General features: G+C 38.8%; 1 protein-coding gene and 1 long non-coding RNA gene across 4 annotated transcripts in view; one reads left to right on the top strand and one right to left on the bottom strand.

Annotated features, from left to right (window-relative positions):
• Window positions 1-27,935, bottom strand: part of PDE7B (phosphodiesterase 7B) — a 310,933-nt gene that overhangs the window by 145,334 nt on the left and 137,664 nt on the right. Inside the window, exon 1 of one of the 3 annotated variants that reach the window (XM_012739465.3) lies at window positions 63-449. The exons of the other annotated variants lie outside the window; for them this stretch is intronic. Coding sequence (XP_012594919.1) covers window positions 63-300 — 238 coding nt within the window. The 5' untranslated portion in view covers window positions 301-449. Of the gene's footprint in view, window positions 1-62; window positions 450-27,935 lie in introns of those variants that run through there. 3 annotated transcript variants of the gene reach the window in all.
• LOC105857236 (uncharacterized) lies at window positions 446-27,819 on the top strand. The gene is made up of 5 exons (XR_012919271.1): window positions 446-531; window positions 16,785-16,899; window positions 19,371-19,434; window positions 20,353-20,571; window positions 27,720-27,819. It is a non-coding gene; the product is annotated as an uncharacterized LOC105857236 (long non-coding RNA).

Consider the following 27,935-nt stretch of genomic DNA (forward strand, 5'->3'; position numbering starts at 1 on the left):
GAAGGGACAGAAAATAGTCAGACTTGGCCCTGGTACCTTTTATACCCCCATGATCAGTTTACCTGGAAAGCTGTGCAGAGCATCTTCATTTTCCAGAATGCCTCTCTGTTTGGTCGCCTGCAGTTCACTTTTGGATTTCCAAACCAGCTTTACCATCCTGATCATCTCTGGCAAGTCCCAGGGCAGCGGCCCCTGCTGGCACCCAGGCCGGCTGCCCGGGGTGGAGGGCAGCACACCTTCTGGGGCCGTCCACCTCCTGCCTAGCTCTGCCGAGTGGAAATACCGCTCTAGCACAGGCATTCTGCCCTGTTCTCCAGAAGAGGAGGTAGCGCTGCTGCTGCTGCTGCTGCTGCTGCTGCTGCCGCTGCCACAGGGGAAATTCTTCCCAGCCAGGGGAAGGCGAATCCCTGTAAAATCCTCTCCCGCGTCGGAAAGACAAGCCTCCTCCAGCCTGGCACAACCTCCCTGTCTCTCCAGTCCCGCCACAAGCACTGACGACGAGAGCGGTTCCCTGCCCGGGGTTTCTCACTGGTGAGAAACTGTTACTGTACTCCTTCCTTAGAGATAGAATGCATTTTTTTTTCCTCCTCTCTCAGGCACTGAGTTCACAGCACTTAATTAATCCCAGGCTACAGCTGGAATGACAGCAGGGAAAAAAAGAAAAAGCCATCGAGGTTTTAGCTTTTGCTGTTCCTCTTCTTTCTTCTGATGTATTTGTTTTCAGTTCTCTTTTGGTGTTTGTCAAAATTTGTCCAATGGCTTAGCTCTTAAGGACTTCAGGCAAAGAAGTGGGGCTCCCCCTTCACCAGTCTCTCAGAAAGGTCCCCCAGAGGCCAGTTATCTGGAGGTGTCAGGTGAGGAGTCACCCCCGTGGTGCAGGAAGCCTAGAAACTTCCCAGGCTCAGGCCCTGCAAGGTCCAAGGAGCTCTGGAAAAACAGGGGAAGCTGAGTGTCCCCAGAACCATCTGCAGCTGCTTCCCTCTGGAAGCCCTGGTCGGGGGGCACCTGACCTGTCCACCAAGGCCACACCGGGATGGGCTGGGTGGACCCCAGTACCACCATTCCTGCTCCACGCCCCTCACCCTTTGTGTCATTTGGTTCTCAGCAAACCTAACTGGGTTTTGGCTTATTAGTCAAATCCCTCTGTAACCTCAGCTGCCCTTCAGCTGGAAGGGAAATAACATCGAATCACATTCCACAGCTAACTCCAATGGAGGCAAATTAGGGAAGCGTCGAGATCCTCACGCATAAGTGCAGTGGGCTTGCGTGGTCTGGGCACATGGCTCAGGATTGTTAATAACCCATTTTCAAACAAAAGCAATAATTTTAAAGGATGTTCATGGGGGTCATAAATGGCAGTGAAAGGAAAGGAAAGAAAGTGTTAAAAATTCATTCTCTGGAGAGAGAGCACTGTTGACTTGATATCTGGGCCACTAACTACCTGAGCGTGGTCGAATTGAGGGCAACCACGAGGATGTGCCTCTTGTTTCCTGAGGCTCAGAGATGGAGGTGCTCACCCTGCGACTCAGAACCAACACAACAAAAGGGAATGCCCCCTGTAGCTCATGTGAAAGGCGCCGGACAGAAATGAACCAGGGGTGGTATTGTATTTGGCACTTTAGCCAGCAAATTGGGTTTGTAGGAACAATTTGAGCCTGCACATTCATGTGATGGCCCCTGTTTTCTTGGAGGACATTGCAACAATCCCATCTCCCTCTCCTCTTCACGTCTTTGCATTGCAAAGCGCTTCATTTTGCTTGGCCTGTTATTTTGCTGATGTACAAGCTGTTGCTCCTGCTCTACATTCCTTCCAGTGCTGGCTTATCACACAATCACTTGATGTTTCTTTACGGGGAGCAGGAGAAAGACCGTTGTTGAGTGTGTTTTATTTTCATTGGTCCCACCTCATTTTTTAAAAAGTTGAAACCAGCAAAGGCTACTGTAATTTTGTTGTTGTTATTATTATTCCTCTAAACTCAGGGTTAATAAGTTTAGTTTTCCACACTGGATTAAGTGACTTTCCTTTTTACTGGATGGAAAACTATTAATTTCTCTCCTGATGGGTAAAGAAGGGTCAAGAGAGTATAAAACAGCAGTAGAGATATTGAAGACAGGACTTTTTGGGATTTCATCATTAAAATGTTGAGCAAACAGATTTTCCTATAACATTCAGATAGGCATACAACCCAGTTAGGGAATAATCAGTGATCCACTTTATCAGAAAGATGTGCCTTTCTTTACTTCCCTCTTTGTTAAGGGATGAAAGGATTTAAGCATCACTCTGACACTTCTACCACTTTGACAGCCCGTCCAGTCCTTATCGGACTTTCCATCAGACTGTGGGCACCAAGGCTCTCTAGAATTGAGATGATTTTATTTAATAAGCACATGTAGGCTGTTGCACTTTTATTATCATATTTCCTGAATAATGTTTTAAACTCACTCCTCAGTCACAAACTTCCTTGACATAACAACTGAAGAGTTTCCTAAGTATTTGACTATTTTTATTTTTGTTCAGTTATTTTGCAATAGTACTTAGCATCAGGATATCCTGACCCTTGGAACAAAGGGGTTAAGAACAAAGAAAACAAATATATGATATAATATATCACATACACTAATATATTAAGAACACAAAACATCATTGCTTATTTCTTCAAGAATGACTTTTTTAAAAAAAAATCTAAGGATATAAATTTCCACTGTACTCTCTATACTGTTTTACATATTTCCTTGTAAAAACATTTTAAAGGATTTACAAAATGTGGGATTATTGAACACAGATACTTCCTAGTGGAGATGAGTTAGGGCCAAGCAAACATCATTTCAACTTTTCCTTCCCAGGGAAGAACCTACTTCATTTGAAGATTTGGAAATTGAAAATGTTTGCACGATTTAAAAAATATATCCCCCAGTATGGGATTATCTTCATCCCAGAGCAGAAGTGCAAAAATACCACAAGAAAGGTCGTTCTCATGGTATTTCTGGCTCACGTAGAAACAGGAAGTACAGGAAATCTTGCGAGAAAGCTTGGCTCAGGAGATTTTTGGCTCAGCTGCAGGCTCAAGAGATTGAGACAAACTGAGGTGAGGCGAGCATTTACGGGACACAAATCTCTCTGCCACAATAATTCTCCGAAGGGTGCTTTTGTTAACATTTTGTAGCTGGCATCTCATAGGCTGTGATCCTTTTGTTTTTCAGATAGTTACTTTAGAAGAACATGCCCATAAACCTATGGTTTTTCCCTGTTCAGTGAACATCATTTACCTTGACAGTGTCTACAGCCAGAAGCTTGGATCACTGGGGATGAGAAAAAGGGTGGGGATGTTTTGTGCTCAGAGGAATCGTGGAGCAAAGACATCCCATCTCTGTGACTTGTGAGGGTTTTTACAAATGTTAATATCCATAATTAATGTGCTACGGACAGGAAATTTTAAGATAGACTTTCAAAATAACCAAGTTCTTTTTTCAGGCATTGTGAGTCGACCTAACATTCCATTAAGAGGAAAATAGCATAGTTCCCTTCTTGTGTGAAAGAAACGCAATGAGAACTAACAAAGACAAAACAGCTTGTTCCAATGGACACCTAATTCTATGAAAAAGACTGTGCTGTGTGGTTGCAGCTATAAAAGAAAGAATTGATATCCCCCCCATATTAAAGGATATGGCCAAGAAAAGAATGTCAAAGACATTGTTGATTTAAAACCTGGGGTATTTTGAAGAATTTTTAGTGTTCTGAAGGCTACATAAAAATCTTGTAGACTATGGGTTGGGTGCTCTAGTCACTAGGCAGACAAGTCCTTATTATATATGGTTTTTAAAATAAAATATTAACAATGTTGAACTTTCTAATCATTCTAGAGAATGTACCCTTTTTTTTAAAAAAAAAATAGAACCTTCATCACATATTTATTGCCATTTTCTTTTATTTTGAGTCTATCTACAGATCTTTATGAAACTTCATCTTAATGACAGTCTTCTCACTCAGATATTTTGGAGGTACTTTACACCTTATTGACCTTCATGTGACATCTATCTTTTAGAAAAAATTTCAAACTGTTGAGGGAGTTTATTTATTTTGTCCTGAACTTTCCTTTCCATCAGATCAATCCGAATGTGGATGTGTAAACACACACACACACACACACACACACACACACACACACACACGCACGGGAGCGCGCGACCACCCTCGATTCACAAATGCAATTCAAAAGACATTAAAAAGAGCAGGGAAGGAAAAACAAGTCTTTCAACTTTGTTTAATGTAGTTTAAGTGGAAGAAGCTCAAACAATTTATAGTGTCCTTCAGGAGAAATAGAAATGTAATAGCTCTGGCCTTAGCTAATCTCAAGGAACAACGCCAGCAAGTGGGGAAAAGGACTTGGTCTAGAGACCGACCATACAAGGCAGCGCACGTTACCGTTGTCACGTAGGAAAGGGGGAAAGACAAGGTGGGGGGAAGTAGGCGGTGTTGAACTGACATTCATAGTTTGCTTTCAGAACAGGTGTCTAAACTACACCCAATCATTCCCTCATTCATTCTGCAAATAAGTATTAACTATGAGAACAACAGCATTTGTTGAAGTGAGAACCTTTTGTGCCAGCTCCTGGGTCCTTTTTCAGGTATGGAGAACTTACCTGGCCTCCCTGACTCCCTTCTGGTTTTCAGTGCCAATTCTCTCTCCTTCTTTTATTTTTCTTTGTGTGTCTAAAGGGAGAAACTAGGGTTTCAGCTAGCATCGAACTCCTACACTGGCTCTTAGGTGTCTTGGCTGATGCTAAGTTTACTGTCTCTGAGGCTTTTCCAACCTCAAATGGTCCCAGTAACACAGGGGCTGAGAATGAAATGGCAGGAAGACTTGATTTCCTCTGCTTTGATCCTCTCTGCTCATGACTTTGGCCTCCTATTCCCTCCCTTACTGGACATCTGATGCTTTGGTGTGTGACCCTGGCATCCTCTGACTATAACCCTCCTAGGATTTCAGAATTTATCTCTGATTGTGAAAGATCGTAAGTGGTGGTAGAGTATACTTTTCAGAATTTCATATTTGAGTGTGTCAACTTTTAAAAAACAACTATAGCAATGGAAACTCTAACCCTCCAAGACCACTTATCTCAGAGTTACAAAAACTGGGTTTCAATCCATACTCACCACCAAGCTTTGTCTCAAACTTGGTGCCCTTACCTATAAACAGGTATGATGGCAGTAGCGCTTCATCCGTCATACTGGTATATTGTAAGAATTAAAGAAGACTAAAAACAGAAGACTGTAATGTGCTATACAATTTTAATATTTTTTATTTTTAAGATATAGGAAATCATAATTGGCAAATTAACTAAACTCAAATTTTGGCTATACTTTCCTGGGACCTATTAGAAATCTGAAAAGTCAAACTCTTCCACCCTCGGAGTAGATCTCCCTTTGAAAATTTGTGTTCCCCATGAGAATGCAGGAGTAGAGGAAATCAAAGACAGGAGTGCTGGATAGAGAGTATTGGGGAGTGGCCCAGGGAGGTGATGTGAGGGATTTAATGGTAGATAGGTAGGCGGGGTAAGGTAGGCAAAATCATTGAATGAGAGCAGATAGGTGAAGAACAAAGCATGCATTAATAGAAGTGGCTCAACAGGATAAATGTTCTTTGTAAGTGCATTTTGGAGGTATAATAGCCCATAAACCACGTGTTGAGTTTCAGCCTGCACAATCTTTACCATGGGTTATGTAGTGATCTAGTTAATATTATATAGGTTCTGGGAATTTTGTTTTTAGTCCAAAATGACTCATGGGGATGTTTGATGTTCATGAGCTGTGCAGCTTTGTGTCATATGCTCTGGTAGTGAACATGTGTCTTTAGGCTTCCTGCTAGTCTCCTTTCCCTAGGCAAACTTATGAGGGCCTCAAATGTTTTGCTTGGGAACTTTATTTCTCAAACATTTTACTAATTTCAATTGCTCTTAACTGATCTTTGTTTAACTTACAAGTGTTTTTAAAAGAAGTGTAGTGTGAAAAAACAAATATAATGTTTAAAAAAGTGGCCTAAGAAAGTCTGAAATACATTCATGAGATGGATGAATTTTGAGAGCTCTCAAGCATGAGGCCTGGTGAGAAGACCTCAGGAGATGGAAGGGGAGATTGCCCAGACATCCTCAAGGAACTGCTGGGAAATGCCCATATGAGGGCTTTTCTCTACATATAATGAAAACAAACCAGACCACTAATAAAATATAAAACAATTATCAATATAAACAACATAGCAAAAGGAAAGTGAGAAAATGATAAGGAAGAAAGCCTTCTAACCAGACCTACTTTTGCCCTTGATATTCATTTACATTTATGTTTATGGAGTTCAAAGTCAATTTGGGGGAAGGGAATTTCAACTGCTCCATGTGTATTGAGTGTAAAATCCTGCTGCCTCTTCCAATTATTCTTTATTTTCCCTCTTTCACTTATTACCTCCCAGTGATTATGAATTATATAAAATATCTATGCCAAAAGGTGTCTCTCAGATGCTATTTTTGAACTATGCTTCTCAAAAGTTAATATGTATATACATAACCTGAGGAGTCCATTAAAACTCAGATTCTGATTCTGCAGCTCAGGGCAGGCACCTGAGACTCAGTATTTCTATCAAGTTCCCTGTGGATGACAAAGTTGTTGGGCTGTGACCACACTCTGAGTAGCAAGGCTACGTGGCAGCTATTTTCTGCCTGCTCCATATTAGTTATTTATGAAAGAAAATGCAGCAAAAGTTTCAATCATTCTAGATACAATCATGCTGGCTCAGGCCAAATACTCTCAATGGAAATAAGCAAGTGGAACTGCTATGTGAGAACAAGGGCTGTGTCCAGGGACATCCATGACATTGAACCACTGCTTGGCTTTTCAATTTTGTTTCATTCCTTTTCCCTTAAGGGTTAACTTTAGAGATAAGGTTGAATATTAGGTATAAGCCACTGTAATAAATATTTTGACAGGGGTCTTGAAGAACTTCAAAAACAAATGCTATTTTTGAAAGTCTGTTCTCATCAAACGTCAAACACAATTTAGTTTGGCCAGTTTTGCTGTTGCCATCCCTCCTTCTTTGCAGCATTTCATTGCACCCCTGTTGCTATTTTCAGAATGGTTGGAATACAGGCAGGGCTCTGAGTCTTTGATCTCCATCATCAGGATACTTTCACCAAGACCTGCTCCTTCATTTGATTTATTAAAGATTCATGTAAAGCTGTCTTTGGATGAAGCCTGGTAATCTTTCCCACTGCAATATTCCAGGCATGAATGAATGGTGACCAGATGACAAAGAAAGACAGATGAAAAAAAAAAAGGAAGTAGGCATTCATGGTGCTATAGCCAGTGGGCAATGGTGCTGCTGACTCAGAGAACTGTGCCACAACCTCACAGCTTCAGTGAAACGCACACCAGAAAACATAAAAGATAAATAAAATAAACTCTGCAATGGATTTCACTCCTTAACAGGTATTTCCTGAAATTCAGGCAGCCCCAGACACAGTATTTATGGCAAAAGGATGCCAGAAGCAGGAGGCATGTGAAATCAGCTGGAAGAAGAGGGTAATAGAGAGCATGGGGCTAGAACACTACCACATTTATATGATTAAAAATTTGTACAGTTAACTAAACAAGAACGCTTAGAATAAATGAAAGCATCTGCTGGTAATTGGAAACACAGTTTGCTGTATCTTTTTTTCTATTGTCTTTCCTGATTCTTTCTAAGGTTAAGTGCTTTGCTGTGCTTACGAACACCTATATTTCCTGACATCCAGGGGAGTAACTAATAAAAAACAAGAAAGAAAAAGCTGGAAGATATTGTATGTAAACCTAGTAAACATCATGTTTACATTGTAGATAACTTTAGAGGTTATTTTCCCTTATAATGGCAGGAGAATTGAGGGTGAAAAAAGGGAAGTTGTTAAATATATAATATAGATACAGCACACTCTCTGCATAGTATGGTCCAGGGAACTCTTCTTTGTTTGACATGTAGTGTTGTGAGAAGATTAATAGCACCATAATCAAGGAAAGAAAGCCTAGCACACTAGAACATTTGACAATATCAATACATGTAAAAGATCTTTATCACCAAAAGATTCTATAAGGTTTCCCCTTTGGTAATATTCTTTTCCACCCCACATTCAATTCTAATCATATTTTGCTCCTTCTATTCTGTAAATTACTTAAAATGGTTGTGTATCTTTCTGCCTATAGGATATGAACACTAACTGATCTTGCTCTATTTTCTTGTTTGGACCTCTTCATCAATCTACTCTTTGACCTTCAAGCTTTCCTTCCTGAATGCATTTTGTGGTCTGCTGATAAGACTTCTTGCATTCCTTGTTTTCTGACACATCTTTGCATTTGACATTAACATTCTGTTGCCATTTAAGTGCAAGAGAAACTATTCCTACCTTTGACTTGCATATGTTCATATATCTTGCTGCTCTCATGTTTGTGTATCTCAATTAGAGTGTTAGGGATCAACTTCAGAACCACATATAACCAGGATTTTAGTAAATGCCTTTTAAATGCTACTATCACTTTCTTCCTGCTTTGAGGAGGCAATTGCTTGAGCTGCTATTAAATTGTGTTTTTTAAGTCTCTCATTAACCATTAAAAAAATTCATTTAAGCCTTATTTATCTTTAAAAGTCATGATATTGTGGATTGGACATAACCTATAATCATGTCATTTTCAAATATGTAATATATGAAAAATAATGGCAAGTATTAATATTAATTTGACATAAAGAGAATTATTACTTAAAAAAATAAGTCCAAATCCCTTTGCTGGGCATCTGATACTTTCAAAAACAGGCTCTCACTCACCTAGTCCTGTAAACTCATTTGAATTTATATTGAACAAACAAAATTTTTGTGGCAATCATACTGGTGCCTAAACATGTCAGGGGCATTCTGATATTATGTGTGGTAGGCAGAGTCGGCCTCCCAGAGGTGCTCACATCCTAACCCTTGGAACCTGTGAATATGTTCGGTTGTATGGCAGAGAGGAATGAAGGTAGTGGATGGAATAAGGTTGCTAATCAGTTGTCACTAAAATAGGGAGAATCTCCTGGATTATTTGGATGGGTCCAAAGGCATCACGAGGATCCTTAACTGTGGGAAAGGGAGGCAGCAGGGTGAGTACCAGAGTGATGTGATGCAAGGAGAAAAGACTCAACTGGTCATTACTGACTTTGAAGATGAAAAGGGGCCTCTTACCTAGGAATGCAGGGAGCCTCTCAAAGATAAAAAAGGCAAGAAGATGGGCTCTCTCTTCCAGCCTCCAGAAAGGAATTCAGACCTGCAGACACCTTGACTTTAGCCCAGTGGAACCCATTTCAGACTTCTGACCTCCAGAACCATAAGATAAATTTGTTTTAAGCCACTAACTGTGGCTTAGTTTTAAGCCACTAAGTGTGTAGTGATTTGTTAGAGCAGCAATAGGAAACTAATATGTTATTTCTCAAATCATCCTCCTTGTTGGGAAAGATTTTTTTCATTTGTTTAATCCAGATAAAATCCCATTTTCTTCATGAAGTCTTTGTGCCCCACCTAAAAGTTGAGTCTTCTATAATATTTAAACAAAGCAACATCTCTTATTTATTTTATTTATCTGTGATGTGACTTCACTTATACCACTACTTGGCTTTGATGCTTTGGCCTTTCATTTTGGATTGCAGGGGCCATTGTGTCATACTTTATAACTTAAAATCCTAGCGATGCACCCTTCATACATTCATTAATTCATTCAACATGCATTCATTCAGTGGTTTATTGTGGCTACCCCATGGTAAATTCTCAGTATACAAAAACATGATCCCTGTCCTTAAAATGGTTTGCAAATTTAATGGAGAAAAAGACATATGTACAACTAACTATGAAGTGCAATGAATTGTAGTGCCATAATATAAATGTGGGCACAATAGGTCTCAATTTGTTTTTGTTATTAATAATAATAACTAACTTTTTTCATCAAACTTTTTCCATATCTTGACAATGAAGAGAATATCTTAGAAATGTCTACTTTAAAAAATCCCAAATGATATGATATAGAGTTTGTCCATAGCCAGGAAAACATGAGTGGTTAATTATATTTTTGCTAATTATTTTTTATTTAATAAAATTTTTAAAAATTTAGCTCTAATGATTTTAAAACTTTAAGAACATTCTTACTACTTTTCTCAGGTGAGTTGATACTATGTTGCTAGCAAACTGATAGCTTAGGAAAAGTTTTTATTCCAACAGAGCAAAGAAAAAGGAATGATACAATGTTAGAGTTTTAAGGGACTTTAGAGATAAATTAACTATTTCCATTGGATCCTGTCTTATGTCAGCTTGGGCTGCTATAACAAAATACCATAGACTAGGTGGTTTAAACAGCAGAAATTTAGATCCTGGTGAGGGTGCTCTTCGCGGCTTGCAGGTGGCTGCCTTCTTGCTATATCCTCACATGGGGGGAAGAGAGAGGAAGCAAGTTCTCTTATGTCTCTTCTTATAAAGGCTCTAATCCCATTCATGAGGACTCCACTGTCATATGCTAATTACTTCCCCAAAGCCCCTCCTCCAAATACTATCATATTGGGGATTGGGGTTTCAACATGTGAATTTGGAGGGGGTCACAAACATTCAGCCAATGGCAGATCATTTTCTAATTTTGCCAGTAACGAAGCATGATCCAGACAGCATAAACTTTGGATTCCCACAGATCTGAGCTCAAGAACTTCCTTGGAGTGTTTATGTATCAGATATAGTACTAAGCACTTGATATGCAACTCCTTATTGAATCCTTGCAAGAAGCCCAGAAGGGTAGGCACTGTTATGATCCCCTATGAAAATATTAATAACTTGCTAAAGATTCAGATACTATCAAGCTTTAGAAGGCTGACAAGCACACTGTCTTAACCCTGTGCTATACTACTGTATAGCATAACCAAATTGATTGGTTAGGATGTTGTATACAGCAGTAGAAACCATTCTTGATTTGCAGCTTGTAACTATATCTGGCTGAATCACAAACATTTAAATCTGGTGAGTTGAAGAAAAGAAAGAATAGTTATGATGCCTCAGCACTTTTTCTATAGCTGTTCTTCACGGCAGGATTACACCTTGTGTTCCTCAAGCCAAAGTCACATCTTCACTGCCACTGTGGTCATGACTCTTACCACCTGGTTGGATTTTTGATCTTTGCCACAATCTTCATCAAAAGTTGAAGAAAGTCTTCATCTCTCAGCATGACCAGACAGAGAGAACATGTTGCACATGGTTCACATGAACATTTAAAAAAAAATCAATTGAACATCTGGTCTCCCTTCAGGAATGGGGTGTATTTTTTAAATCAGACCCTAAACTCTTAAAATGACTGTATTCCTTGTGGAAAGTGACCCATATCATCACTTGTGATTGCCACTGCCATGCACTGGACCCACCTCTGGGGCTAGCAATGGAAGATTATCAGCGTAGTCTTTGTTATGTAAACAAAATTACTGCAGCAACTCTGCTGTCTCTGACTGCAATTCCTGGGTCTGAAGAACCAGAGAATGATGATGTGAAATTGGTGAATGGAGTCCACAGATTTACCCAAGACATTGGACAGATATTTTCCTTTTAGAGCCATTTCACGTGGCTGCTTACAATAACAGGGTGCCAACTGCATCTATGCTTTCTAAACAGCTTGACCAGAAATGTGGGGGGGGGTGGGAGGGGAAGAGCCTTAAATGTTTCTAAGAGTTAAAAAAAATGACTTGGGTCACTTTCTGCATGGACAACAGTACATGTGGGAAATCAAACCTGGGCCCCAGCTGATGTCTGTTCTGGGGTAGCAGATGCAGAGATGAAGCAAGGACAGTCATGTGTCTGGTGGACCAGTCCCCTTCTGTTTTCTGCCTTACTTCCTTTGGCTTTATTTCTATGTAGTAAATTTGGTTACCTAGTCATTTATATTTATAGTCCTTCTACCAGGGAAACATAAGCCTATAAATTTCACATCACCTTTACATAGTTCCTTATGTTTAAAGGTGTTGCAGAGTGATACAAAGGCATAGCTTTTAAGTAATATCCCTAAAGAAAGGAAAGTATAACCCTGGGAAAATCAACCTCACATTCAGAGTTCTCAACTACCTCTTGTATTCCTCATTCCTCTTCTCAGTAACAATTTATTAATACATTCATTCACTTATTTGAAAGAATAGTAGAAGAGTAAATATTCACAATCTTGGCCCTACCAAACCTAATTAAGTCTAATTATCCTATTTGTCCCTTTACACTCACATTATAATTGATGCCTTGTTTTATTTAGCATTTGTTTCTTTGCTCATCTTACATGGAAATTTATAAATTCTCTCTTTCATTTTTATTACATTATATTATGAGAATGCAGAGTTTTGTTTCTTTGCTGTCTTCCTTAAAGCACTTCTCCAAGTAGTCTAGATCACAGCAAGAATTCAGATACTGCTGAATTAGCATTATTGTTTCTGTGGTAAAAATATGGAGAGAGTTCTGTGTGGGATTGCCACAGCATTTTTGGGAAACCTCAAAAGGGATAGTTGGTGTTGCAAAATCAAGTTCTCTTTGTGACCTAAACTATATTCTGGTTTTCTTGAAATTATTGAAGGGTTAGAACTTTTCCCCCGTTAACATGGTTGGTTAAGTCACGTTTTCCTCCAGAGCACAAATGTGCAAATGAAAGACATTGGTTACAGACATCTACTTGTGGTTCTACTTGGGATTTACAAGGAGTTATATTGTTCTTATCTCTAACCTATTGGTCAAACCCTCCACTTCCCTCTATTTTCTTCAAATTGGCATTTCACATGGGATTTTACTCTAGAACATTTGGAGACAGAGTTTTCAGAAGCAAAACAAAACAAAACTGCTTTTGTTCTTCAATAGAACTAGGGAGTTGGATAAAATTAGACAGCTGAGGTGATTAAATGAGAGAGTACATGGAAGGTATGGAAGGCACATGGAAGAACAAGGCTGGGGACAACGCAGGCATTCGGTAAAATCCAGTTATTTTAATTCCCTCCGAATTACCCTCACTCTCCTCCATGGAACTGGGGTCAGTAACCCCTTCAGCCCTGGGTGCCATCAGTAGACGAGACGAAGGTGATATATGAAGGGGAAAGATAGGAGAAGTAAAAAGTAGGAAAAAATAAAGGTTGTATGTTTGGCATGGAATGGTCAAGGAGATGAAGGAAAAAGAAGATAAAGATAAAAAAGAAAGTAAAGAGAAAAAAGAAAAGCATACAGATGTCCATTAGCAATGATGCGAAACATAAATCTAACACCCTGGAGGCTACAGGCTGCTGGGCCCTTTACCTCAGTATTGATCTGCTGCCATCTCCTTTCCTCATGTTCTAACTCTTAATGTGTGTTTCAGATCATATGGAAGGCTCTCCAGATACAATTCTATAAAACAGGGGTTAAAATTATTTTTTTCTAGTGCAATCTATTAATAAATAGATAGCCATAAACAGTGACTATAAACTAGTTCCTCTCTAAATCTTTGGAAGTCCATTATGACATAATTATTCCTAGAGAATTTCTAAAAATGTCATTCTTTTCTAGCTTTCCATTAAAGGATGCAGTTACTGAATTACCAAGGGCTTTCTTGGTAAGGAATTGCTACCTGGAAAAGTCAACCCCTTCAAGATATTGCAAGAAGCCTGCTCCTGGCTGGCAAACAAAGCACTTGGGGAAATTCCTTACCTTTTCAGGCCTTACAAGCATCATTTAGGTCATTAAAATACCAGTTTTCTAAATGATGTCTTTGTGGTTTGAAAAAAGTAAAGCAACTCCAAAGAGTCTTCTGTTTTTTTGTTTGTTTGTTTGTTTTGTTTTGATTTTCCTTTTTGCCATGGTATGGCTCCTGCAATGAGAGGACTCAGAAGTTTCTTATGAGAGTAATAGCTGCTTTGGCCCTGGCTTTGAGAGAGAGTGTATTATGAGAAGCTGAAGATGTCAAAAGAAAGTGAGAAATGGCTTTCTTCCCCAACGTCAGGGGGTCAGGAAGGGAAAGGAAAGCTACTCTGTTCAAGGAGCAGAAGGGAACATCCCTACAGAGCCACTCTGAACCATTCACTCCTCAGCCCCCGGTTGAAGAGTAGAGAAAGGGCACTGATGACATTAGTGTGGTGTGGGGCTGAGGGACAACTCATGGGATTTGGTGGCCTTGGTCCTACATCAAGTGTTTAGATAAAAAGGTCTTAAGCACCAACTCCTTAGGGCTCTGCATAGTGCACAAAGGCAGGACTCCAGGTTGAGGGCTGCAGAATGTCTCTGAGCTTCTCAGACCTAGCAATGTCTTGCTGATCCTGGGGTCTTTTGCACCAAGACATGAGCCTGGACCAAGAGTGATGCTACTGCCATAACCATTGATCAGAACAGTTAATTCGCTGGGTGCAGTAAATATCCTTTCAATGAATGAATGACCATGTACCCCCAAGTGGTGGCCTCATGGGCATCTCAAACACACACCTGTAATGTGGGAAATAGCAGAGGCTCACAGTGATCTGATGGAGACTCAGTCGGGATGGAACTGCACCAAAAAACAGCTAATTGGGAAAAAAAAAAAGATTTCAGAGTCTCCTGGCAGAGGGGTAAAATGGATGAGTGAGCTGATTTATTTATTTATTTTTTTAGTCACCACCTCCTTTTACTCCCTTTCTCCTTCTAGAGGTTTCTACCTCTAATCTCTGAGACTTAACAGAAACACTACTTCATAGTTTCCCCCACCTTCTCAGCCAGTGGCTTCTACCTCCTGCACTGCAGGTATCACTAAACATGGTCAGGGCAATGAGACAAAAGGACTCATTTTGGCTCATCAGGCACCAAGATAAGGAAAGGTCATGGCAGCGCCTGAAGGATGGAACTGCTGGAGCAAAAGGTTACTTCACGTTCATAACCAGTCTTCACAGAGATGTGAGTAGTTGCCCAGAAGTGGAAAAGGGATGTGGTCTCTTGTCCCTAGGTGACAAATCTTTATCAGGTAGACTCCAAGGCACCGGAGTTCATTCTCCTTGTAGTCGTGGTGGATGTTAAAGGCAGGGAAATGAATTTAACAGCACTAAGCAACAAGCATTAAGTACCTTCTGTGGGCTGGTCACCAGTTTGAGCATGAAGCAAAGCTTTGAACAAGTCCTACTTTTCACTCCAGTGAGAAGACTCAGAAATCAAACACACAAACAGGCACACAGTTACATTAACAAGAAAATACTCAGTGCTATAAAAAACAAAACATTGAATTAATGAATTAATTAAATAGTGGCTAGGGAACTATTTTAGCTGTATGATCAAGAGAAGCCTCTTGAAGTAAGTAATGTTTGAACTGACAATCAAAGATAAGAAGAAGCTAGCAGAGATTTGGGGGAAGATGATTTTAGCCAGAAACAACAACCCCAAAAAAGGCTCTAAAGCAAGAACTAGCTTGCTATGTCTGAAAAACAAAGAAAGGCAGTGGCAGGGACTTCATGAGCAAGGGAGAGGGTGGCATGAGATGAGATTCCAGGCCAGACAGTGTTGGTCTATGTAGATTAGAGAATGATTTGGGATGTTGTTCCAAGTGTGATGACAAGGCATGAGAAGGTTTTCAGAAGAATGGCATGATCTAGTACAGTTTTCATAAGACCACATTGGTAGCTCTGTGGAAAAGAAATTGTATAGGAACAAGAGTAGAAACAGAAATTAACCAGGAGGCTAATAAAATTCAAGAAAGGATGCTAGGGTAGTAGCAGTGAGACTGAAGAAAAATAAACAGTTTCAGGAAATATTTTGGAGGTAGGTTTGCTAGGAAAAATTCATGGATTGGTGTGTGAAAGGCAGAGAACAGCCAGGTTTCAGTGTTATTTGCTGGGATAGTAAGAAATATACTTAGATATATTTAATCAATCATTTGGTTGGATATTTTAAGTTCGTGATGACTTTTAGATATCCAAGTATATATCGAGTAGGTGGTCTGAGTATGGAGTAAAGGAGAAAAGTCAGTCCTTAGATATTAATTTGAAATTATTGGCATACAGAAGGTATTTAAATAAAATGAAACATTGTGCCATTTCAGTCTAATCTAATCCATCCCAAATCAACACTTAAGAAACTAAGTGTGGTAAATATTAAAGAGATCAGGAAGAGATAGCCCTTGTACTCTTAGGAACTATTACTAGAAGGAGAGGCAGACCATAATACTACTGATATAATGCAATGGTAAAATGGAGGTAGGTGTAAATATAAAGAAGGCTATCTTGTACAACAAGTACTTATGCCTAGAGTTGTCAGGGACAGCAGAGGCAAGAGGAGACCTGAAAGATAATCATTTGATTGGACCAATTTTCTGTGAGCTTCTTGCTGTTAATGTGGGTGCTTATTTAGAGACCACCGCAAACAGATGGGGTTGGTCCTAAAAGTGCTATATGGACAAAGGAAAATTTAATCTTTAATAGCTGTTTGATCTTGGGCAAAGCAATAATCACTCTGGGATTCAAGCTTCTCCTCTGTGAAAAGAGGCTTGAGTTTGATCAGCAGTCTCCTTCCTCAGAGAGATGGCATGACAGGGAATTAAGGTCCATAAGAATACTTTTCAATATATTTAAAGACTATATTATCATGCATACGTAAGTGCATTAAGTGGTTTAATATATAATACATTATAAATATTTATGAAAGTAAATATATAAACATATAAAAGGCTAGTAGAAATAAAATATTTAGCTTTGATAAGATTATACAGATTGCCAAAAAATGTCAAATTCTTTGTTTTAACTTTAATTATATCAACTCAGGTGGAGGGCAGAGCAAGATGGCCAAATGGACTCTTCAGTGATCATCCCCACAGAAACATCAGTTTTAATAACTATCCACGCACAAATATACCCTCACAGAAGCTAAGAAAACAAGGTGAGAAGTACAAGTACCTGGTTATAGCACAATAATAAGAAAAGATGCCTTGAAGAAATCAATTATATCAACTCAGTCAAGTGATATTGTTATGCCTTGTTAAGCAGAAGCTCTAATTGATTATGGTTCATAAAGAAGAAAGAGGAAAAGCAAAAGAATTACAGTTACCCTTGAACAACACAGGTGTGAATGTGAGTCCACTTACAAGTAGATTTTCTTCTACCTGGGCCCCCCCCTGAGATAGCAAGACCAATCCCTCCCCTTCTTGCCTTTCTTTAGCCTACTCAAGGTAAAGACAACAAGGATGAAGACCTTTATGGTGATCAACTTTCACTTAATGAGTAGTAATATTTTCTATTCCTTATGATTCTCTCAATAACATTTTATTTTCTCTAGCTTACTTTATTGTAAGAATGTAGTATATAATGCATATAACATACAAACTGTGTGTTAACTGTTTATCTTATTGGTAGGGTTTCTGGTCAACAGTAGGCTATTAACACTAGTTGAGTTTTTGGGCAGTCAAAAGTTATACATGGATTTCCCACTGCACAGGAGTTGTTGCCGCTAACTGCTATGTTATTCAAGGATCAACTATATTGCCAAATTAATGCAGTTTCATAGACAAAATTTTTCAAGAGTATATTAGGGGATAAAATGATAGAGTATATTGGGGGATATAATGGTAAAAAACATATTTGGTGGTACAGGTTTTGTGCATCTGTAGCTTAGATATTTGAGGGTCAATAACAACACTAATTGCAGATGCAATTTGATGGCTCTTTCTTTTTTTTTCTTCTTCTTCTTCTTTTTTTTTATTTTAGCTGTATTAGCTGTTCAATTTCTTTAATACTTACTTTAACTATTTGTAAAATATAAAAACATTGTTTTCTGATAATTAATTTCTTACATGAAACAATGCAATTCTTACAAGTCACCCTGTAATTTACCAGAAGAAAATTAGCTAAATGTCTTTAGCTTTGTTCATCTTACTTGGTTGAACCATTTATTTCAAAAGAATCATTTATTAACCTCAGAAGCAGGTCAATTTTAATAACAGTACTTTGCACTTCTGTAGTATTTACTTTCAGTATTATATGTTAAAGAATCCACTTAGTGGCAGGGAAAGGTGAGTTTGAAAGCAGCCTGAGCAAGAGTGAGACCCTGTCCCTACTAAAAACAGAAAGAAATTAGTTGGCCAATAAAAATATATAGAAAGAATTAGCCGGGCATGGTGGCACATGCCTGTAGTCCCAGCTACTTGGGAGGCTGAGGCAGAAAGATTGCTTGAACCCAGGAGTTTGAGGTTGTTGGGTTGTTGTGAGCTAGGCTGATGCCATGGCACTCTGGTTCGGGCAACAGAGTGACTCTGGTTCAGGCAACAGAGTGAGACTGTGTCTCAAAAAAAAAAAAAAAAAAGAATCGACTTAGTAATATGTATATTGACTCTATGAAGTGGATACCAGCAGAGTCTACATTTTTATAAAAATAAGGACTAAGTTAGATGGGTGACCATGAGACATTTCTGGGTGGGGCCAGGGAGGGTAAAACCTAGGCATACACTGCTAAAGGTGAGACATGCTTGGCCACAAAAATCAGTTAATACACAGGCAAGCCCATATTTAGGGGATCAATGCATCAAGATCACTAAGTTTATTTGGAATAAGGAGTTTTCTTTTGATATACATACATAATATAGATATATATAAAAGCCAAATTATATATATATATATGCATATATATGTTTATATATATTTTCACATATATGGAAATAAATACCTTAAGAAACATAAGAACTTTATAGGACTTCTTTACCATAATTTAAGAGTTTGTATTGTTTTGTTTTGAATTACTTGTGGTGAGGAGGTGCCATGTTCTTTTCGTTGCTTAGAATGTTCAAATGTTTTCCTTTAACTTCAAATATAATGATGGTCCAGGCACATGCCAAGTGTTGGTTTCTTTTTCTTGACTGGGTTGGGCTCAGGACTGTTTGTGATGGTGAGGAGTTGATCTCATTTTGAGTCAGGCTAGCCATAATGGTCATATGTTACATCTACAGGATATTTGCATATATGTCCAAGATCACTCAGAAAGTCAAAATCAAAAAGGAAAATCAATTGGTCTTCAGGAGCACTTTTGTCCAACTCTTAGTTGATGGGCTACCAAAAGATTGGACAGGACTTCAGGGGATGAGGGTGTATCTTCCTGATTTATGTCGGATTCAGTAATCTGCAACGTGGGCCTGAATGTGCTCTGCCTTATCCCTCCAGCCTGCCAACTGCGCTGAGATGGGGTTTTCTAAGGGATTCAAATGACTTGTCCCAAGATGCATGAAAACCTATAGATAAAAGTCATAAGAGGACTCTGACTTGAAATCCCAAATTAATAATTTGATACCATTGGAATTTCCCCTGCCTTATCTTCTGCCTTACCCACTGCCACTCACTGACAATGAGTCCCTATCTTCCCAGGGCTGTGAAACTCATGTTGTAAATGTATGATGAAATATAACACATTCAGTCAACAATGCTTAAGGTAAGAATGTTTAGGGGTATGTGCATGTCTGTGTGTTTCCCGAAAATGTGTTAATTTTCTACTTGACCAAATTTAGGTAAAAATGTTAGTGGTAAATTAAAAGTTGCTGACTCCTGAAGCCAAGCAAGAACACATTTCTCATGCTACAGATGCTTGAATGCTTAAGGGTATGCCTAATATTAATAACATTTGTCTTTGGTATAATTTCTAGCACCCAACTAAAAAAGATATATGGCAGAATAAAGTCCAACAAAGCCAAAGATTAAAGTTTATGTGGTTAAATCTTCAGGGTTGATGATGAAAAATTAATTTTATCATACCTCTTTGATTTGCTAATACTATGAACAGAGGAGGTATTTCATTTAAGTGATTTTTTTCCCACTAGTACTTCCTATTAAAGTTACTGAACTTAAAAGAATATTTGGATGAAATTTCTTTTTATATGAAATGTGTAAGATACTTCTGTTTTAACAATTTAAGTGACTTTATGATGAATATCAATTATTATTTATTATACTTTAAGGACATTGCTTGTTTTAGGCTATTTGCTCCTATGCTAAATGGCTCCAGGCTATTATGGTTTTTAAAGCTTTGTGTCAGCATTTGGCAGGTTTTCAGGTCACTTTTACTGTTTTCAAGGCAATTGGCTGCAGCAGCCTGTCCCTACCTTCAATGCTACTGCTTTGAATATTCTAGAGGCTGTGAAACCAGATAACCAAACTGGTTTACAGTGTCTTTGAAGTGCATTATTTTTATAAGTAAGTAGGCTTAGGTAGCTACTTCTAAGGTAGCTACCTCTACTCTATGGGAGTTTCTCTTAAAATGCAGGGATGAGAATGCCCCAGCTACTTTGTCTTTTTGTTTGTTTGTTTCCAGAAGTCCTTTCAGCTTACTTCTGGCTTCCTCATTCTGTTCCAGATGACTGCACTCCCCTGAGAACTGCCCAGCCCATACCTAGGTAGAGGGGTGTGTGGCCTGCTGCGGTGAGAAGGCCAGGGGCTCTGGAGCAGATCACAGCTGGAATTCTGGCTCTGTCATAATCCTGCCGTGTGACATTGGGCAAGTTACTGTGCCTCCCAAGCCTTAGTTTCATGAACTGGAAAATGAGAATGAAAATAAACACTCTCCAGAGTTATGGTGAGGATAAAGCGAGGTGTGTGGTATGATAATAACTTAATATTTATCGAATATTTATTACGTGCCAGGAACGTTGTCAGCACTCATAAATGGTAGGTCCTTTAGACATACCTGGCTTTGTTCCATTACTAGTTGGACTTTACACAATTAGTCTCCTGAAGTCCTTACATATTATTCAAATACCATAGAAGACAACAAGAAAGTAGAAGGGAATGAGTCAGAAAAAAATCTACTGTGTGCAGGTAGTAGGTTGAACATTTTACTTATATTGCATCATCTAATCATCTCAGCAACCCTTTGAAACAAGGCCTATTATCCTCATTGAACAAATGAGAAAAATAAAGGCCTAGAGACGTTGTTTTGAACTGAATTCTAAAAAAGTAAATTATAATACTAACATTAATAATCTAGTTAATTCCTTCTTGCTTATTAGCAAATCATCAATCATGTTTTTCTTTTATAGAGTTAAAATAATAAAGTGAAAAAAATCTTTTGTACGCATTAAATATAGAGATATCAAATTCTTTTTTTTTTTTTTTTTTTTAGACAGAGTCTCACTTTGTTGTCCAGGCTAGAGTGAGTGCCGTGGCGTCAGCCTGGCTCACAGCAACCTCAAACTCCTGGGCTCAAGCGATCCTCCTGCCTCAGCCTCCCGAGTAGCTGGGACTACAGGCATGCGCCACCATGCCCGGCTAATTTTTTATATATATATCAGTTGGCCAATTAATTTCTTTCTATTTATAGTAGAGACGGGGTCTCGCTCTTGCTCAGGCTGGTATTGAACTCCTGACCTTGAGCAATCCGCCCGCCTCGGCCTCCCAAGAGCTAGGATTACAGGCGTGAGCCACAGCGCCCGGCCGAAATTCTTTTTTTTTTTTTGAGACAGAGTCTCACTTTGTTGCCCAGGCTAGAGTGAGTGCCGTGGCGTCAGCCTAGCTCACAGCAACCTCAAACTCCTGGGCTTAAGCAATCCTGCTGCCTCAGCCTCCCGAGTAGCTGGGACTACAGGCACGTGCCACCATGCCCAGCTAATTTTTATATATATATATTAGTTGGCCAATTAATTTCTTTCTATTTTTTATAGTAGAGACGGGGTCTCGCTCAGGCTGGTTTTGAACTCCTGACCTTAAGCAATCTGCCCGCCTCGGGCTCCCAGAGTGCTAGGATTACAAGCGTGAGCCACCGCCCGGCCTCCATCGAATTCATTTTATTCTGCTTTTCATAGAGTTCCTCGTGGAGGTTTGCATGAGTTAGAGGCTAAATTACTTTGTTTCAATCATAATGCATACAGAGGCTTATTTTTGCTGCCAAAACTGTTCTTTGGTTTAGAAAATTTCCCCTGGGTCATTTAGAAGTATTCCCAGAAAAGAAGAAAATGCCAAAGACCTGGTCAATTTTTTTTTCAAGTATTGCACCAAGAATGGAAAGAATCTGGGAATCAAGAATGTATATTTATTTGGTCACAAGGAGAATAGGGGTTATCTGAATGCCAGGGACTCAGCGTTTGTCACTTTCATAGTTGAAAATTTCCCCCTCATTCTCTTGCTAACTCCATGTATTATGTAGTCAATCTTGTTACCTTTCTTTCTTATTTTCAGTGTTATTACTTCTCAGGAGGAAAAAGCTCTTGAGAAAAATTTCTTTTTGGGCTCCACCTTTTCAAAGGAAGGTGCAAATTAGATGTAGCAAATTTGTAATTCTATTTCCATCTTTAAAAAGAAATATCATTCAGGCATTGGTCTGCTCTGTCACCTTGAATCATAAAATGGCTCCATCTGGTTTATCTAGTTTTTGATAGCTCACACTTCAAAGAAAGGCAAGGGTTATATCCGCTGACAATTGTGCAAGCCTGCGCAAGCAAAAATAAAATTCTCCCCTGACCCCTGCAGTGATCAGTATGTATATCCTGAAGCAGGAGAGACCTGATGACGTCTGTTGTGGTTTGCTGACTCCCAGCAGGCTTGATTCTGCAGGCTTGACTCAGGAAAAAGAATCCCACCAGCTTCAAGCGAAATTGCGCCCAAGGAAAGATTACTAATAAAAATATCATGGAATTGGCTCTGGTGCTGCTTTTGGACTTAAAATTCTGCATGTGTGTCTGTGTGCTTGCATAGAGACACGTATGAGTATTTTAATTTCAACATCCATATTCAACATAATCTATTAGAATTCCTGCAGCTCTCATGTGGCATTGAAGCTTGCAGGCAAAATTCTGGCAGCAACTCCTCACATGCAACTAGCTTAACTTTCCATGGAGATCCATGTGGTCTCCCTGAGGTCAGATTTGGTTCTTAATTTATGGAAAAATAACAGAGGGCCAATGTATTTTATGCATTTTCATTTCAAAGAGATGACGCTTTGACTACAGATTACAAATCATCAATATTTAATTTTACCCCTGATTTTTACTCTATCTACTTTCAAAATAACCCCAGTTCTATTTCTAACCCTGTCTTGGTTATGCAACCTCTGTCTGCTTCGGATGCCCCATCTGCAACATAAGGATAATAATACTGCCACCTACGTCATGACACAGAGGTGCTCTAAAACTAATGAATAGAGACCTGCAGGAGTCCCAAGCTCTTTGAAATACAACAGCCTTATAGCTTACAAGGTATTTTCAACAGGGCTAAAAGTTACACACTAGATACAGTTCTATAAAAACTTGCAAAATAAGAATGTATTCATAAATTATGTAATTAAAATGAATTTTAAAATGACTGGAATATATATATCATATGTATATATGTATGTGAAAAGAAAGAATGCACCCAAATTGTTGAAATATTTGTTATGAAATATTTTTATAGAAAAGCTTAGAAAACAATATCATAAATACTCTGTACAAGTTAATATTGACAATGGTCATCCCCCTTGGTGGTGTTGTGGGTGATCTTCTATTTTTCTATATAGCTTTCCTATATATTTCAAGTTTCCTAAAATGAGTATGTAGTTCTTCCAAAATCAGGAAAATAATCTCAATACATATCTTTAAAAAAAACTAACTGGACAAGGGAGAAATTATTCAGAATGTCAATGTTAGAGCTTTTAAGAAAAAAAATTCCTTTGAGTTCTGAAAGAAAGAGTTTGCAGGTAACACATGAACGAAATACACGAGTTGATCAAATTTAGTGCCAATCTTACAGTACTTGGGTTTGAATTTAGTTTACCATAGGAAGAACAGAGTAGAGCGAACCTAACATTTAAGGAAAATATTCAATCCTTGTTCATACCTAAAGTCTTCATATTTATCCACAAGTTTGTACGACATGTCAGCAAGCAGTTAGGTCTACTCTTGTCTGTTCAACTTAGCACGCTACTAGTGGTACCGAATGTAATGTGTACGAAAAGCACAGAAGAAAGATTCTAATAGCGAAGTTATCCCTACTTCCTACTCTAAGTTATCTCTTACTCAATTCCCGTCACACTGAATTTCTCTGACTTCTTCTCATATTCTGCAAGCTCTTTCAACTCGAGATTTTCTCATTTCCTGTCCCATCTTTCCAGAACACTCTTTCACTAGGCTAATTCCTACACCTATTTTACGTATGAGTTTGGCTCTTACATCTTCTACAAATCATATCCTGGACTCCAGGACTGAGTTCAGTGGCTTCATGTGCTACTGTGGCTGTCTGTACTCACTCCTAACAGGATACTTGTTTGTCTACTGCCTCTGATCTGAGAGCCACTTGAGGGCAGAGACCAAGAAGTGTGACTCACTGGATAAGGACTGCAGTGACTCCACCCAGTGCAACAAATATTCCAGTCTACAGGATTTGGGAAGAAAGAGGAAGACCTTTGTCTTGGCCATTGTCATCATGCCTGTGTTCTCATGAAAGAACTGGTGAAAAGAGGAAGAAACTTTTAAGATTTATTAGGAGGAAATTTTAGTTTAGTTTATTGCATAATTTATTTAGTCAAATTTGTTATTCATAAAAAAAAAATACCTTGGCCTGTCTTAGAGAAGTGACTACATACACATAAGAATTTTAAAATAAAAAAGATGAAAAAGATTTTTTCCCCTCTGACTATTGTAATTCTCAAAGGCAAACATTTGTGTTAGTGCTACACATGTTACATCAAAGATAACATGATTTCTGCTGCTGCTTTGAAAAATATCCTGCATCTGTAAGCCATTTGCTTTTGCCTAGTTTTTTGTTATATTGGATGAGATCCTTGAATGCTTTATTTCTCTATTTTTCGAACTGTAGAATGGGGCTAATTCTGAATGTAGATGTTTGCTTAATTAAAAGGGGGGATTATTTTCATGTCACAGTTTATTATCAGAGTACTCTCTTTAACCAAACAAATTGTATTTTTCTTTTTCTTATATGTTTACTGCTTTCCGTATATAGACTTCAACACTTCTCTTACTCAATTGGTGTTGTTGAAAGTTCACTCTATAGCCACTCACAAGGAAATAGAAAAGATATTAAACACACATTCCTCATTCCCCAAATTTACTATATCATGACTCTGAAACTATTTGTGGATAGACATATTATTAAAATGAGTAAGTTAGGACACATTAAGCAGTTACTTAAACCAGTCCAACTCTATCACTCTAGACTAAGTCACCGTGTCAATCGCTGCAGGAATCTTGGTTTCTCCTGTTATAATCTAGACACTGCTGGTAATGAGTAGGATCTAAAAATCACAGTGTGGGAGACCATGTCCAGGTTGAGAGAGTACGAATAAAGAGGGACACCTCAATGAAGGGAGTCCTAGAAAAAAGTGAGCCCTGAGGCCTAATTTCACTGGCAGTGGTTCCTCCTGGGCAATGGAAAGGTAGGAAGGTATTCCCTGGGCAGTGGGCTGGGAAAGGAGGAGGCTTTCTGTGGGGGAGGGGAGTTGAGAGAGAAGAAGGGAGTGGCATATTTCAAGTCAAGGTCAAGGCAGATAAAACAGAAGCCAAAGGGGTTGCTCAAGTGCTTTTTTGGCATATTTTTCCTTTATTTTAAATTGTCACAAATGTGTTCTTGACTTGGAATTGGATCTTCCACCTCATGAAACAGAAAACCAAGACCCTAGAGTTTCATCCAGGGGAGATACATAAACCTATTCCAAATCATCATCATTTTCTAAGAACTCCCCCAATTCCCCAAATTCAATAAAACTTACAATCTGAAACGTCTTCCTTTTTTTTTTTTTTTTTTAAAGCAAAGAAATCTGACAACAGATGTGTGCACATGCTCTGATTCCAAGCCCAACCACTCTGGATAATGACAGCATTGAGGACCTAATTGAGGCTTTTTCATCAGGTTAGCAACTATGCATAGGGCCTGTCCCATGTTAGTTCAGGCACTTAGAAATATACACACACTCTATGCTTCCCTACACGGATCAGTCCACAGTAAACCTCTGGTTAGCCAAGACAGACAAGTTTGGGTAAAATATGAGAACATTATTTAAAAGGCCAAGATCCACATTTGGACACAGGGATTCTGCAATCATGCAAGAGAGAGAGATTTCCAAGGTCAGGCAGCCCAGGCAACTGTTAATAATAAAAGATCCATCATGAAATGAAAATTATATTTTCTATAACTTTGGATATATGATTCAATAGATCCTGTAATGTTTCAAGTAACTAGTGATAAATGGGCCCAGGGTGACCTAAAGTTAGTCTTACTCTGAGAAGAAAGATGCTCCATGTTTTATATTCACTTGAGAAGGGAGGTGACTAAGTCCTGGGAGTTTTGAGTACTGCCATCTGGATAATAGAGCAGCCTGACACTCCAGGCACATTCTATGTGCATTTCTGCTGCAAAGAGAGGGAAAGAAAAATAAAAACCTTTTGAGGTTTTTTTTCTTTTTCTTTTTTAAGGAAGGGGGCTGTTGGAAGTGAAAAATCACTATTAGGAGGAATTGCTTTCCCCATCAACCATCTGAGAAAGTAAAACAAACAAGCAAAGGAACCCCAGTTTGTGATTAGGTCTGAGGTATGAGTGAAATGTAAATCTCCAAGGCTGAGGGTCTTGGTAATGTCAACATTCAACTGGAGGGCAGGCCACTTCCCACATGGCATGGGCTGGGACTCTGGGCCAGTGAGCCTGCCTCTGCAGTAAATCTGAGAGCACCCCATGCAGCCTCTCAACAGGCCATCAGGGTTCAGACTTGTTTCTCTGTCCTGACCTTGCTTTAGCCCTGGAACCAAGACTGCGATCATTTTTCCTTAACCTCCTAACCCTGACCTCCCATGTTTCTGTAATCCCAGTTAGCGAACTCAGTTCTCACCCCTGCGTTTCTGACCTCACTTTTCATTTACAGCTTCTTTTGCTCTCTTTGACTCACCTTACAAACAAGAAACTGACTTCAAGCCTTGCTAATTTTGTCAAAGTATCTGCTGAACCTGAAATGTTTCTTCTAGTAGCTAAGAAAAAAGCTAAAATGTGAATGGATAGAAGGGCGGGATTCAGTAATGGAATTAGATCCAATGCCTAGCCATGCCTCTGTGGGTTTCAAGTCCCTAAAGCCTGGTATAGATTGTTTCCAAAGTGTTAACTTCAAAAGGCAAACCAAGATTGCATAGTTTATGAAGCCTATGTTTTTTTTTTTCTTCTCACCTGAGAGTTTGTGAAAGTTTTCAGAAAAATCTCCCAGGATATACAATATCTATACCCTTCCCAAACCAGACTGAACCACAGACAACTTATTGGCCAAAATCCTCGGATTCCTGTAGGTCTGATGAGACATTATTTCTCTTTTCCCTAAGTGTCTGTGGCAGAGCTAAGGTGGCACATTCACCATTCTGTTTTCTCTTCCCCAGCATATAGGAAAATTATATTACCCAATATCCCTTGCAGTAAATTTAGGACCCATTTTTCTTTTTCTCCTTCCCTTCTTCCTTCCCTCCTCCCTGTCTGTCTCTTTCCTTCCCTCTCTCCTTCTTTTCCCTTCTTTCCTTCCTTTCTTCCTCCCTCCCTTCCTTCCTTCCTTCTTTCCTTTCTCCATTTGAGTCACTGAAAATAAATGAAAATTGTAATGCCCTAGTATCACTTTATGGAGCTTTAAAATTACAGTTATAAATTTTAAGGCAAGGTTAAAAATATTTAATATTTTAATACATGTCACATTACTTAAGTAACCTGAAACATATTCTTCATAAGATAAATAATCTGCATTATATGTATTTTTAACTTACTTTACAGGAACCAGGAAGAACAACGTGTTACATCATAGTCTACATAGTTTTCTTTATGTCATAATTTCAACTGGTGGCAGAAAGAATGATGACAAACCTCTATCTTCACTATGTAAATAAATAATTTTAATGTGGAAAAACTATGAAAAGCTTCTTTCTCTTCCTCTGAATAATATTGTTATATAATTATATGGAACTTTCTTATTAAAAGTGATTTTAAACA

The sequence above is a fragment of the Microcebus murinus genome, chromosome 5, assembly GCF_040939455.1.
Source record: "Microcebus murinus isolate Inina chromosome 5, M.murinus_Inina_mat1.0, whole genome shotgun sequence".
Taxonomy (NCBI): Eukaryota; Metazoa; Chordata; class Mammalia; order Primates; family Cheirogaleidae; genus Microcebus; species Microcebus murinus.